The sequence below is a fragment of the Lichenostomus cassidix genome, chromosome 5 (assembly GCF_008360975.1).
Source record: "Lichenostomus cassidix isolate B80296 chromosome 5, HeHo_3.0, whole genome shotgun sequence".
Taxonomy (NCBI): domain Eukaryota; kingdom Metazoa; phylum Chordata; class Aves; order Passeriformes; family Meliphagidae; genus Lichenostomus; species Lichenostomus cassidix.
Window position 1 is genome coordinate 48,930,799 of NC_139486.1, and position 15,155 is coordinate 48,945,953.

The 15,155-nt window shown below is 38.0% G+C and overlaps 1 protein-coding gene across 1 annotated transcript in view; it reads right to left on the reverse strand.

Annotated features, from left to right (window-relative positions):
* Nucleotides 1-2,543: 2,543 nt before the first annotated feature.
* Nucleotides 2,544-15,155, reverse strand: part of LGR4 (leucine rich repeat containing G protein-coupled receptor 4) — a 71,062-nt gene continuing 58,450 nt past the window's right edge. Inside the window, exons 7-18 of the mRNA XM_085062970.1 lie at nt 15,068-15,136; nt 14,421-14,492; nt 14,263-14,334; nt 13,530-13,598; nt 13,067-13,138; nt 11,872-11,937; nt 11,176-11,247; nt 10,248-10,319; nt 9,824-9,949; nt 9,142-9,263; nt 8,517-8,591; nt 2,544-5,512 (exon numbers count right to left, since the gene is read on the reverse strand). Of these exons, the coding sequence (XP_084919096.1) occupies nt 4,236-5,512; nt 8,517-8,591; nt 9,142-9,263; nt 9,824-9,949; nt 10,248-10,319; nt 11,176-11,247; nt 11,872-11,937; nt 13,067-13,138; nt 13,530-13,598; nt 14,263-14,334; nt 14,421-14,492; nt 15,068-15,136 (2,164 nt within the window). The 3' untranslated portion in view covers nt 2,544-4,235. The remainder of the gene's footprint in view (nt 5,513-8,516; nt 8,592-9,141; nt 9,264-9,823; nt 9,950-10,247; nt 10,320-11,175; nt 11,248-11,871; nt 11,938-13,066; nt 13,139-13,529; nt 13,599-14,262; nt 14,335-14,420; nt 14,493-15,067; nt 15,137-15,155) is intronic.

Here is a 15,155-nt window from a genome sequence, read left to right on the forward strand (position 1 = left end):
CATAGTGTATACACTGCTATTCCCAGCCCAGATTCTGCTGACTGCAGATGTGGAACCATCTGCTTTAACGGGAGCAGGCTGTGAGATGAGAACTTCTCTCATTTGGGGAAATGCGCAAGAACTCTGTGTAACACATTTATTTTAAAATCACATCTTTTTTAATCACTAGCAGGATTCCCACTCAACCCAGATGTTTTATGTTAGTTAGAGATCACAGCCCCCCTGCTTTAGAACAGTCTTCACTTCTTTAGCTAGTCTGTAGTTCTGCACAGAGTCTTTCTCTCTTTTAAAGCACCAGTTAGTAACAGATTTACTTGCTCATTTTTGGGGTGAAATTTTCAGAACACAGGTATGCTTTTGTTGCTGGAAACCAGTGAGACAGTTCATCTTTTGTTACCCTCAACTCAAAATTATTTCCATATTGCAACCACCACAGTGACCACTAACTAATAGTTCTCAGGTTAAACCGAAACAATGTTATTTTATATTGGTGCAGTGCCTTAAGTGCAACATATGAAATATGTCCGTTCACCCTTCGAGTTCTTACACTATACAACAGTACAGAAAACAGCAATTTGTGATATACTATTATGTTTCAGATTTAATTTCCTTATTTATTGAATCATCTTCAACTGAAATCTAATGCTAAATCAGTCAAACTCTACAGTACAATATGTGAAGGCTAATATTAAAAAAACCTCTTGCTAAAAAAATAAACTTCTTATGCTAACAGCAAAAGATCAAAAGCATTTATGTAATTTGAAATTATTGAGGGTACATATGAAACAAACTCTGCATTGTGCGTTTAATTTAAAATATTACCCTGTAAATTGAAACTGAAGGCTTAAAAATAGTAAAGTGGGAACGATTACTGAAGTATCTTTATGTAAGTTTGAAGCTTCTGAGTAAATGCATAAATAAATGGGAAACTCTACTGGAAAGAAATGAAAAGAGGCAAAAGGGCTCTAGATCAAAAAGTTGCAAAGCATTATTTTTATAAGAGAATGAAAAGGCTCAATTTCAAATGAAGAGCTCTCACCAGCATAAGGCCACAGAGCAAGCTAATAGTCTGTAAGAAATTACTCTTAATGGGGGAAAGACAGAGAATACCTTTAGCAATTTTATTTGTGACCATCTCCCTGCAAAAAGGTGCTTCCTCACAACAGCAGAAGATGAACAAAAATAAAATGCACTCCTTGCCCTGTGTTTTTCATTTAAAGTCAACAGCAAGCCTTTTTGACTGCTAAATCCAGCTCAGTATGACAGTTGTGTAGGGGTCTACAGGGAAGATATGTGACACTGCCACTGTAAGAACAGTTTCAGCTAGCTTTAGACTCTAGAATTGGAGGATTTCTTTTCTGTGGGCACCCCAGAAGGGTGTAGCTTGTAGTTTCACTTGTTTCAGTCTCAAAACTGAAATCAGGAAGCTTTACCTAGCTGATGAGACTGCTGAGGTGAAAGCTCAGAAAGTCACTGGTACATAGGTAACAAAAATCCCACACATTGCTAACACAAAACAGCTTTAGAGCAACTTGTCCCCATATATTTGATAATGCTTTAGGAGAGGGAGCAAATTCTCAGTGCATGTGAACATCTGAACATTCCACTCTGCCCTGGCCTGAGATCAGCTTGAACAGCAAAGACACAACAAAAGATGGCATTAAGTACCTGGTGGCTGGATTTGCCTGGGTTTTCCTTATGTGATTGTCCATTGGTGTCAGGCACGTGGTCATGTTGAGAGAGGCAGGTTTTGCAGCATTGCTTCTTAATAGGCTGGTTTCAGTAGCTGCTGCCCGAATTCTTTCCCAGCAGCAGACAGAACCAATGTGTGCTGGAAGACACTGGGCTGACTGCATTAAAGAGTTAATTGCTAGCATAACTGAACTCCAAAAACATACTGAGGTACAGTGAAATAGAAGAACATCAAATGGATCACATCGGACCTTTTTAAAAGCACTGCCGTCAAGACTCATTTGTAAAACATAAGAAATAAATATTCAAGAACACTGAAAATACAACAGGCTTTCTGGAAGCTTCGTGGTTGGAATTCCTTCCCTACTGATTATAAATGGCAGCTGACATTTACGATCCTTTTTGAGAAGCATTCTTATTGCCTTTGACTGGTTGGCCAACAGATGGAATGTGGGACAGACAGGGACCCTTACAAAAGGATGCCTTAAAAAACCCCCACAACTCTCAACGTAAGGTATCAATATGAAAACTGTAATCTGTATCATTATTCAAAACATGCTAAAAACATTTCAAGTCAAACACAATATGTAACACCTTTAATCAAGAGATTGCTTTGTAAGAGGGCAAACACTTTGCTGAAGGTTTTAACCTTTTGCATGCCAAGACTCAGCATTATTATGAAATCATAAATCCACTTGTAAATTGGCAACTTTCTTGTTTTTCTGGCAGTTCTTTCCTGAAACTTTCACTACATGTAGCCAAGAGCAGATGATGCATTATTTATGCTCAGTAATTCTAAATGTGCACCATTTTCAGCTTTAACTTTTGAAAAACAGAGCTAAATAACCATAGGTATTCATGTACCCTTTATTTGCTTTCAGTGTAACATTCCATGCTATTTGCAGATGTAATATTCATGAGTGTAAATATAAGAATTAACAACTCTGGGATGGTTTTCTTCCCCTTTTACACTTGAATATTTTGGCTTACAAAATTAACGGCATACAGTAAATAATCCTCCCATACTTTGTACAAACTACATGATTTTGATATACAAGGATCTTGTTTTTATTATAGTGACAATATACAACCATGTCTATTTACAATGCAAAAAGTACATAAACCACATTTTAAACATTCTGCTACTGGCAGCCACTATTGTTTAGGAGGTAGCTTTAATTAACAAAATGAACTGAAGCCACATTCCCCATCATGGGTTCTATCAAATAACTTACAATACAAAGATAAAAATTCATTGTATGAACAGTATATACAGTTTAATTTTCAAAACAGCAATCTAGCTTTAGTTCTTAACAAGAATATCTCCAGAGTAACTGGGATGGCAGTGAATTTACTCTTCATTTAGCGTATTGTCCAAAAACCTTACACAATTACTTAATCATGTGCTAAAACCTTTGTATTGATCATATTTCAAACTAAATAAGAAAAATGGATCACTGGTTGTACTTAAATCATTTGGGTCTCAGAAATTGAATGGTTTAAGAAGATTGCACTGATTTATGTGAAAATCAGTGACTTTGCACATGTACTTCACTGTCAGTAAAGTAACTGGAAAAATGCTTTCTTTTCTACTGCCAAATTGCCTTGCATTTTCCCTCCATTTCCTAAAATCTCAGTCTAAACATAGGTGTTACTGGAGTGCTGTAACATTCCACAGGCTTCAGAGCATTAGCCAGTCTTATTGCAAAGACGTGAGCTGTGTACAGTGACAGCACTGCTAACACCTCGACACGTTGACATTCCTTCCAATGGTACAATTTGGCTGTGTAATACTGACGAAACTTGCTGTGGTTCACCTGAAGTAATGCATCATCACTGGAAAAACGTGTTCAACCCTATTATTCCTGACAGCTGTTAATATTCTTATTCCAATGAAACTACAGAATATTGTGGATTACACGTACTTTACTGCAGCAAACTTTTTTTTTAATTGAACATTGGCTAAAATACAAAACAAACACAGTATTCCGATATTGCTATCACAGTTACGTATGGGAGAATTAATCCCTTTTTTGGCCCTGCAATAAAATGCATCCTGAGATTCAATGCTGAATATACTATACAAAGCTAGAAATAGATTTTTTGCTTAATTATAGAAAAGTCACATTTAAAAATAATTTCTATAATATTAAACAGCTGTCCTTTATATTGTGCTTTCGCAGGGGGGGAAGAAAAAAATCAACAGAACTTACCTCACCACCAGCAGAAGCAAAATACAACTGCAGCATGATGTGGAAACACACCATTAGCATGTAAAAACTGTATAAAAGAAACCACTATTGTGTGGAAAGAGTACAAATATTGGGTAACAAGTTTGGTTTACCAATTATTTACAGTCAGGGCAATTGATTTATTCAATTTTTTTAAATGTATGGCTCAAGAAGTTACTGCCCACTTCCCTTCTTTACAAATGACACTAAACAATGATTACAAAAGTGCTTCCTGCTTGAAAGGTCAAAACAGGCAACAGTCTGCGAAGCATTACACCGCCTTATTGGAACAGCTGATGGCAGAAAGCCTTTTCAGTCTTTAATTCTTGGTATGTTGTAGGCGTAACGAACCAAAGGGAAGCCTCGGCTTTGGTAGAAACAGGCGCGGCCACAGGCCTGCACTTGGTCCGAGCTGTCTGACACAAAGGAGTCGTCCTCGTCCGCATAGTCCGAGTGGGCTGACTGGGTGCCACAGTCTGACCAGTAGCCGTCTGGCCTTTGGCAAGGCACCACTGCCAGTGCGGGGCAGCTGTGGGATTTTATTAAATGTTTACAGGGCACGGGCTTGGATAAAAGGAGCGATTCGCAACATTCACACAGAGCAATGTTACCCTGCAAGTGGGTGTAAACGCCGCAGTCGTAGTAAAAATCCTGCGTCACGCAGCCCCCTTGAGCATTGACGGCAATTGCCACTGCTCCGTTCTTCCTGCTCAGACGGTGCCTAAGCAACTTCCAGTCTTCCTTGAACTTTGGGTTGAAGAACACGTACAGGACTGGATTCAGGCAAGCAGGCAACGGGAAAAATATCAAAGTAACAGACTTCATGATTTCAGGGCTGATAGAAATTGCAGTGATCAGCGGTGCAAATGAGAAAAATGCAACAGGGCAGAAAAAGATGCAGTTTGTGAAGATTAGCCAAGCGACATGCTTAATCGTGCTGGACTGGGAGTTTTCGGAGAGATCCTCTTTTTCCAAGTTGCAATAGAGTTTAGTGTAGATAACAGCCATCAGCAAAAATGCTAATGAATTCAGAAGCACTAAAGTTACTGTGAAACCTAACAAGGGTGTTTCTCCAGTGGGGAAGGGCAAGCAAAGGGGTGATGCTGAGTATTCTGCTTTATAAAAAAGTGGTAAGCATCCTGCTACCAGAGCACACAGGAAAGCAAAAAATGCGGCAATCTGAAATTGTTTTTGGCGATTGCTTTTCCCCTTTTTAATAAACTCCTTTGCAGAGAAGCTCCGTTCAACAGCTGCCAACATCAGGAAAAAAATGGCACTTTCAGAAGAAAAGACTGCAAGAAACCCAGCAATTCTGCAACCACTGCCAGTCTCCCACCATATGCCAAATTCAGCAAATCTTCCCCAAGATACAGCATCCAAGAAAGTTAGAATACCAGTATAGACTCCCATAAATAAGTTAGAGACAGAAATCAGGCTTATAAACAGTTTGGAAGATGGCAGTGTAGTACAGGATGCAAATATTGTTAACATGACAAGCAGGTTGAAGAACAAAGCAACCAAAAAAATAAACCAGACAGTAAGCCGAATCATCCAGCTGCCCAATAAATATTCACAAGGCTTAAAAGCACCTAGAAGAAAACAAAAAACAAACAGAAGGACAACCAATTTAGCAAACACTCTGCCTTAATAAGCAAGAATTTGAAAAGGTCTTAAAAGCGAACTCCTCATTAATTCACAAATAGAATACACAGCTGAACTGCTAAATAGGTCAGCTGAAAGTAAACTATTCTGCTGAAGCTATTTACTAATTAATTATGCCTGAAATAATAATCACTGCAGTGAATGGTCACTTGAGAACATTTTGTATAAACAAGCTAGCTAAACAAACTTAATTACCTTTTAGCTACTCAAAATAGCTTTTATTAGTGCCAGCTAAACACTTTTTATTTTATGTCGATTTCATGCTTCATAAAAAAAGTTGGCAAAAATATAAAAACTAATGTTCACAATCCCCTTGTAAGGGAAAAGAATTTTTTAGAAGGAACATGTTCTCTCAAAAAAGATTCACAAACATGCCTTCTGGAGTAACTTTTGGTCACAAGGAAACATCTGTAGAACAGCAGACTAATTCAGTTTAATCAGCCTTAATAGGGACAGGAATTTACCAAGAGCCCTGACCCCCAGCCTCGCCACTGAAAGGCACTGTGAACTTGAAAAGTCATATGAGAAAATGGTTTTTTTCTTCTTCTTTTGCCACTTAAAACAGCTTAAATAATAAAAAAGTCCAACAAGCAAAATAACAGGAGGGAAGACAAGGCAAAAAGGTCACTACTATTGCTTACCGTTCGAATCCTCCTAATTGCTACTTATTCCACAGGGAAATCCTACTGATTTTAAGTAATAATTACAAGAATTTAACCTCTCCTACATCCCCCATTAGACACTGCTAATTGTCCAAAGCACAATAGCTCAGGATCCCTCCCTACAGTTGGGGACTGCTCAGGGAGCTGAAGAAAAATGCCAAACTGCAAAGGCTGGAGCTTCTGAGCTGTGTTCAGCCTGTGAGCCTGGCTTGTGCAGTGCATGCCTTTCTTCCCTTTAGGCAGGGGAAAGGTAAGGACAACCCATCCCTAATGTGGGCAGGAACAGAACTGCCAAGAATGACTCAATGTCAGTACAAAAATGTCCCATGGCCTAAAGCAACTTCCAGAAATAAATGAACTGACAAGCAAAAAAAAAAAAAATTTTTATTGTTTGTTTAAATGACCAAGCTTCATTTATGGGCACAAAATAATGGGGCCCACTGGATTATCAGAAAATCAAGAGTAAAACACCTTTTTAACAGGTATTCCCAAATAAAACATCAATGACAGAATAATTAATTTCACAATACATTCACATGACAACAATACCTGCCAAGCTGACCTACTTAAAAACAACTTCCTACTTATGAAAGTTAAGAATGTCAATTCTGTGCTTGCAAAAATCAATTTTAAGCCATTTTTCTACAAGCTGTACTTTTGACAAAACGCACCAACCCTTTCCTGTCTTTCTCCCAAAGTCTGGCTATCCTTTGAGTTTTTTACAAGTTACCCTCCACTCTCACTCATATTCCCAGCCTATGCTGGGAGGAGACAAAAATTCATGCTCAGGTGTTTTAGTGAACTTCAGCTACTTCAGCAAACTGTTCAGCAATCCATTTCTGCCATTAGGCAAAGTGGAAAGTGGATCTACAAGCTGAGCAGTGATTCAGAGCTTACATGGCAGGTGGAGTATCTTATGACCAGATGGCAGCATGGCACAGAAACTTGTTAGCACCAGAGGGACTGGTAAAAAATGAGGCAAATTGTGAACTTGTAGAACAAGCTCTTTCTTTTAGACCTACTACAGCATTTCTGGCATGGAAAGAGAGAAAGAGCTGAAGACTTAAAAAATTTAACTCATGTAACACACCATCTGAATGCTCATTCTGTAAACAGGAGATCAAAAACAAATAAGCACCTTTAACAAATTAACTTGCAGATGATGTACAATTACATCAATAATGTATTTGACTTTCTGAATACAGGTTTTTTTGGCTGTGATCAAGAAATCCTTGTGATATTCTGGATATTAAAGCCAGAGCTAGCTCAAAATATAAACAGATTTTCGTAACATAGAATTGTAGTTAAGAGAATGAAGTTAAGACTTGGAAAACTCCTGCTCATCCAGAAGTAACTTCATTGGAAGCATACTGTTCCCCCCAACTACATGTTCCAGTTTATGCAGAAAAAAAGGGTAGAAGATGTGTGGAAGGAATCCTCTGCAGAGGCTGTGGCAAACGCAAGAAAGTAAGAGGCACCACAGCAAGTCCTTTAGGAGCTGAGTGGAATTGTGTACAGAAAATTGCAGTTTGAGTAAGAGAAGCAGAAGGGCAGAAATAAAGCTGCCTAGAAAGGAAATAGTCATTGCAAGATCAAAGACTTTCAACACTCCTGGACTGTTCAAGCCTGAATTGGAGTAAATCTGGTATGCCAATAAGACTATTCACTGCACAAGTGTCTTTAACAGTTTAAGATGCTACTGCCTACTCCAGCTACTAGTAACAGCCCTCTGCTTGCAGTTAATGCAGCTACAGCAGAGCTGGAGAACACATCACGTGAGTGTTCCTTATCCTCTCTCCTGGAAAGACATCAAGCTTTGTTAAAACCACCAGTGACAGACAGCAGTTTGAGTTAAGCTTTTAAAGCACAGGCTGAACTCTCACTGAAACAGATGACCATTCATACAGTCTGGTCCACAGACATCTCCTTGGCAAAAATAAGGCAGAATTAGGGGGCACTACATTAAACACAGCAGACTCCAAATATTAGCCCTACAGTCTTATTGTTCTGCTTATGGAAAGAAACTTCTGTGATATCCCTAGCATCATTTTCCAATAAAGTGCTGCGTGTCTAAAGCTGAGTCAAATCTTTGTGATTGCTCATCCAAAACAACATTGATATTAAATTAAGTTTTACCCAAAGCATTGTAGAATTTAATCTTCTGTGTACAGAATGACTACCAGGAATGAAAGATGTAATTCTGCACTCAGCTCTTTGCAAAACACCATGCCTGAAGTTCAGTGTGGCTAAAGCACATGATAAGATTTACCTGTTGCTGGTGTACAGTGAATAATAGTCTGTCCCAATTCCTCATTTTTCGTGTTTCTCAGAATATCCGCATCAGCTGTAAAAGTAAAAAACGTGTTGTAGGAAGAAAATATAAGTGAAATTGCAGTGAAGCTGCCCAGGATGGAAGTAGTTCACCAACACCTGAGCCTTTTAACAGTGAAGTTGTTCTGATTTGCCATATAAGGTCAAGTGCTCAGTGCAGAAACTGCTGCTCACAAGGCTTTGTAACAAAGCAGCATCTTTGATCACTGGGGAAAGATCTATGGAGCCTGAAGTAGGCAGTGGAAGGACAAGTCTGAACAGAAAGGTCGAAACACTGAAAACAATAAAACCATGACAGAAGCAACACTTGCAGTTCGATTTTTTTTTAAAATTAATTTGTTTTTCAGACAGGCAAGTCTTAGAGTGTCCAATATACCTTTCACATGTTTAGAAGGAACACGGCATTGTTGATTTGCAAATAATTGCTCAGCAATTTCAGAGACTGCTTTTGTATCCCTATAAAGATTCACAGTTTCCACATTCCCTTATTCAAAGGCAACATACAGTGTTACCCTACTCTGGTGTGAAACAATACTGCTGGTGAAGTACAATGAAACATTTACCCTTCTCTTGATCCATCAAGGCACCTTGATCTTGGTGACTGGAATCTTCAGCATTAGGGTTTAGATAAGAATCACAACCCCAAAATGCACAGCACTGATAAGCATATGGTACAGAGAGTGACCTGAAATACAGGCAGAACAAGGAAGACCATTAAACACTGTAACCAAAGTTAAGATTACCATCTATTAAAAACATTTAAGTAGCACACTTCAATGCTAAACTCAAATAATCTTTTTCTCACAGCTGCTAATAAAAACTATTTCAAATTGGATCAGGTATAACCATTTCTAATGAACTCTTGCACTGAGATAAAGGACAGGTGATATATATACAAGTGAGCAGCACAAAGATGATGTTATGATATTTAGCTCTCTACTATTCTTTCTACTCCATATAGAAACCAAATTCTGATGAGTGTTCATGGCATTGCTGTAGAAGTTAAACTGAAAACTAATTAAGTAAGCTAATTAAAGAGTAAAATATAAAAGATCTCAAGAAAATTGTCTGCAGATGGCTTCTATACCAGAACAGTCAGATGCCCTTTATATGGACCAACACTGAGGTACTACAGGACTCAGCAAAGGGCCTGATCATTTGTCCTGAGTACTGTCTAAACTGGCTTCATTTATTAGCACATTGCTTGGTACTGCAAGCACTCTGTGGTGTTATTTACCAACGTACCGGAGCTTCGCAAAGTTCTTTGCCGCCAAAGCTTCTTTCATCTCGGAATTGCCTGTGAGTTTAAGCTGGTTCAGTCCACTCAATCCTTCATTTGGAACTGAAGTGAGCTCATTGAAACTTAGGTCTCTGGAACGTGAACATTAAGACCATGTTACAAAGTAAATTTGAAGATCCTCTAGCATACATTTCACTGAAATAGGGAAGGACTTTAAAAGTCTCCCACAAGGCTGTGGTCTGGAAATGCCTGTCAATGCAGCAGGCACTCTAAAGAAGTGTGCCGTGCATATATTCAGCTAGCAAGAGCCTTCCTGATTCACAGGTATTAAACAAATGATGAACACATCACTTTTAAGCTAAAAATATTTATTATCTCAGCAGTTAAATGATAGAGAGAGGAGGTGACTGCACAGAACAGCTTACTTACAGGTTAAGAAGAGCTCCAACAGTGATGAAAGCTCCCTTGTGGATCTGATGGATCTGATTTCTACTGAGGTCCCTGCAATGAATGCCAAAGGAGATTATTTTAGCAGTTTTGCCAAATGTAACAGCCACTGTGCTGAGAAAAAAAACTAAGGTGACAAACATATAATGCCTTTATACGAAAAGAAAACATATCCCCTCTCTTTCCATTCAGCCAGGCACAATGGCAGCCAAATTCCTTGGTATGGCAGCTGCATCCTGCTTCACCTCATCACTGAAGCTGAATCCCATTCCTGCTCCCTTTCCCTTCCTTTCTGACACTACCAGCACACTCTGTGCTCCCAAGGCAGAGGCTGGCTCTGGCACCACCTATTCCAAGCATGAGGGTGCCAGGATGACCACTTTGGTTACAACTGCACCTCTAGCAGGACATGCTGGGGGAGATGGGGGAAGTCAAAAAAGAACAAGCAGAAGAGCATCTTCTTTGTTGGATTTCAAATCCAGCTCCAGTTTCTGCTGGACTACCATGAATTATAACATTCTTCTCAAAATACCTGCCAAGTTGTGGATTTTTTTCCCTGCTAATTTAATATAGCTTGAGTTATAAGGGGAGAGGATGATTTTGTTTACTTATCTGCTCCTCCTGAGGAAAACAGATAGGATCTCTCCAACAACTACTATATAATGAAATAATATAGTTACAATGCAAAATACTGCACCACTGGAAAAATAGCACTTTTTAGACTTCGTATTTATAAAAGTATCTTTATAAGCTAGAAAAATAAATTGGAGAATAGAAAGAACAGGGCTGAAACTGACTGCTGGCCTTTTGCCATCAATGGAATTTGTAACACCAAACCCTGACATCAGTTTACATGGGAAGCAAAAACATGATTTTGTTTTACTCAGCATGCAGCTATATATGCACTTACAGGATACGAAGGGAGGATAGTCCTTCAAAGGTGTCCTCTGCAATTTCATGGATTTGATTATGCTGTAAGGAACTGCAAAGGGAAGAAGCAGAAACAGAACTTCATTAGCTGATTTCAAATTAAGGGATAGCTTCATGTCTGCTAATACATGGCTTCAGCCTTATAAATGATTTTTCTCATCTCCCATTGCAGGCAGACTGTCTTATTTTGCATTAGCAATGATAATATATCCATGTAGCACTTTTGTGGCACCTCTGCCCAATCCCAATTCACAACTCATTTAGTTTAGAAGAGACTATTAAATGTGGGCTGAATTACTTTCAAGCTAAAAATAAAATTTTGTGAACGTTGAAGAGTCACACTGAAACTTAGAACAACTCCATTCTGCAGGGAATCTTCAGACATATTCTAACCATTCCATTTCTGTGCATAGTAATACTACTATGAAATGCAGGATCAGGGTGTCTCTTTCAATTTTTTTGGTGCCACAGGAGCAATTAAACATTAGCTAATTAAGGAAAACACAAGGGGTTGAATCCTCTGTCCAGCACACTCCTCATATGAGATCATCATATAATCTCTCCCTGTCCCTAATTTTTGAAATTTAGGATCAAACATTAAGCAAAAAAAGTTCTAGGGATGTGGCTCAGCACACTAAGGAGTTTATAAAGATAAACAGCACTTATTTCTACTTACATTTCTTCCAAGGTGTGGCAGCCCTTAAAACTTGGGAGGTCCTTTATATTGTTATAAGACAAGTCCCTTCAAAACAGAAAATTGGAGAAGGGTGCTTAGTTCAATTCCTTTCTTACTTGAAACATCTCATCACTTGTAACTATTACACAGATTGACAGAAAAATCATCCTGTTAGTAGCATTGTGCTGAAAAACTAAGGGTAGTTTAGAGAAAATCACAGAGGGAATCACAAGTGTGAACTCTACATCTGGGTACACACATACCCTAAAAACATACAATACAAGCTCCCTGAATTCTGAGAGTTATAATCTAAAAAAGTTTATCCATAACCTGCTTTTTTAGAATAAGCTGGATAAATTATATGTAATGCATGAATTTGGTTCCAATTTTGATTTAATGTGCTGGTACCTGCTTAAACAAAGCTAGGAAAGCTCAGAATGTTCTGTGTAACAATGCAGCAAAAAAAAAGACTAGAAACAAGCAAACAATCTTAAAATTTCTATTCGAAAGGTAAATGTATGTTTAAAAATAAATCCCATCTCATCATTCTTTCTTCCCTGTTCTTCTATAAAACAGAATGTATTTTTTCTCCTCCCTTTTTCAGGATTTGCTTTTGTTCCACGTTTTCCTGCACGTATCCTTTGCAAACATGGTTTGTCCCCATCCACCTAATGGTTTCAGCTACCAGTCTGGGGGTTTTTGCATTAATTTTAACACATCCTCACTGCTTTTTCTATATGTATCCTTGTAATATCTTTGTATTGCTGCCTTCTTCCTAATTCTCGTCTCCATTTCTTTTGGTTCCTGATGCTCTCTCCTGTGTTCCTGAACACAGAAAATCAAAGCACTATAACTAAATTCTTCCTTAACCTCTGAATGTAGATAACTACTGTTAAGAATGAATGGTGGCAGAATGAATTTGAAGACTGGTCTCTGCAGCACCTCCTTACATACCTCTCGTAACATATGAAAGAAATATAGAAATATCCCTACAAAGGAGACTCTCTTTAAGGAATGTAAGGCATTACATCAACTCTGCCGAAAATTTTGATTTGAACAACCAAGAAACCACATTTCCAACTTCGGTAGAACTACGAGGATGAAAAATGCAAAGCAACACTTTTGCTTTCAATTAGATTTAAGTTTCTTTCAAAACATTCTTATGCATGAAGAGAGGCATAATATGTATACTTACAAAGTTCGAAGCACCTTTTGCTCTTGGCATAAATTAACAGGAATACTGCTTATCTTGGTCCCTGTAAGAGTTCTGTGGGAAAGAAACCCGACAAACCCACACATATAAACAGTTGTGTTGTTTATAACAGATGGCATAACAAGCATTTATAAGAGCAGAGTGCTATTGGGGTGCTAGATTCACCCACCAAATTTGTTTGTTTTTTTGGAAGAGGACAATTTTTCTGCTTTTCAGCTCTGGGGAAGGGGGGCTATTATCAGTGGCCTCTTCAAAGGCTTTTCTCAGCCTCCCCTACTAAAAGAAACCATCAAGTAGCACCCAGGTATCACAATGAAGAAAACTATCATTACATTTATTGACAGGAAGAGAACTTATATGCAGTTGCTCTCCAAATCCACTAATCATATTTCAATTACTTCACAAGAGGCAAACCCAAGAATTTATTTCTGCAGAAGATACTTACAAGCTCTCCAGATTTATGGTTCCTGTCAAATTAGGAAACCACTGCACCATGCTGGCACCTCGAATGACCCTAAAAAAATTCCCATGAAAATTAGCTGAAAACTATTATGAAACTGAATTGTGACATTCAATCTTATTATCAGGTGGATTTTTACACCAAGGAGACATTCTAATATTCTCACTGCTTTTAAGTTTTACACTTGAATTATCTGTGAAATATAGTTCTTTCACTGCTTCTTATACTATTCATTTGCTTAATATATTATTACTCCATGAGCAAACAACTGGAATTCATGAAACTGGAAAGGGTGCTATCAATACATGTATGAAAAGCGTAGTCTGTAGTTCAAAGTCTTCACTCCATTTTGCTTATTCATCACCCCCAGAAGTGATATCTTTTAAGAGCATGCATGCACTAACCTGCAAAACATTCTCACAATGTACACCCTTGCTCAAAAAACCACTGAGGACATATTGCAGATTGTTTAACTAAGAATCTGAGCATGTGGCCTGGGGTTATGTATCTTATGAAAGGTAATTTTAAAAAAAAAAAAGTTGCAGAGCATATTTAATAGAGCTTCTTAAGAAACTGGATATTCCCAACAATAACAATATTTATTAGAACTTACTGCAAAAAAACTGTAAAAGGGAGTGAGAAAATTTATTTATTTTGAGTTCTTAGCCACAACATTTCATACCCATTTATTGTATTGTATTGTCAAGATAGTACTTACAGGGAATGCAGATCTGACAGATTCTGAAATGCTGAGTTCCCCACAAAAGACAAAGGATTATCATACAAATGTCTGGGAAATGAAAAACACGTTTCAGTGGTTGTTCTCACAGTCACTGTCTGCTAAAGGCTAAAAATAGATGGATGAAAATTACTTACATCATTCTTAGAAGGGGGTTTCCTGCAAATGCACCATCAGGAATTATGGAAATGTAGTTACTGTGAAATCCCCTAAAGATATTAGCAAAGAAACAACATTTAAAACTATACCACCAGCAGATGCAACCAGCAATGATTTCCTTCACATCTACTCAATTCCCAATCCTGCTGAAACCAGGATTGCAATAGGACTAAGTCAAACTATAGGAATAACTTCAAAGGCACAATTTCTGCCTACTGCACATCAGCTAAACTGAAAGTATTTCACTAGAAAGAAATTGTTTTGACCAAACTTGATGCTGTACTTTCACTTTTCTTACTCATTTCTGAAGGAGGGGACAAAGAAAACATGTATGATCAATGAGTACTTAATATACTACTGGAGGCCAAAACCATGATTAAGATCTATGTTAATGGTTCTCCTGAATAAATTGCCTGCTTATGTAACTCCAAAATCATTTAACACATGCCCTCTCTAGATGATGATTATATTTTCTTTTAATTATAGCTTCACTTAGCATAACTTAATCTGATTTAGGCTGCTGCATAATGAGACAAGCAGTCCTAAATCCAGGATTTTTTTCCCCCTTTTTATTAATGGAAAGGAGAAAAAAAATTGGTAAAAAGGGAGAATAAGTAATACTCACAACTCCTTTAGATTTGGAAGTGCTTTTATGGCTTCAGGGAACTCTACCATGTTATTATAATTTAAATCCCTAGAAGAAACAAGGCAAG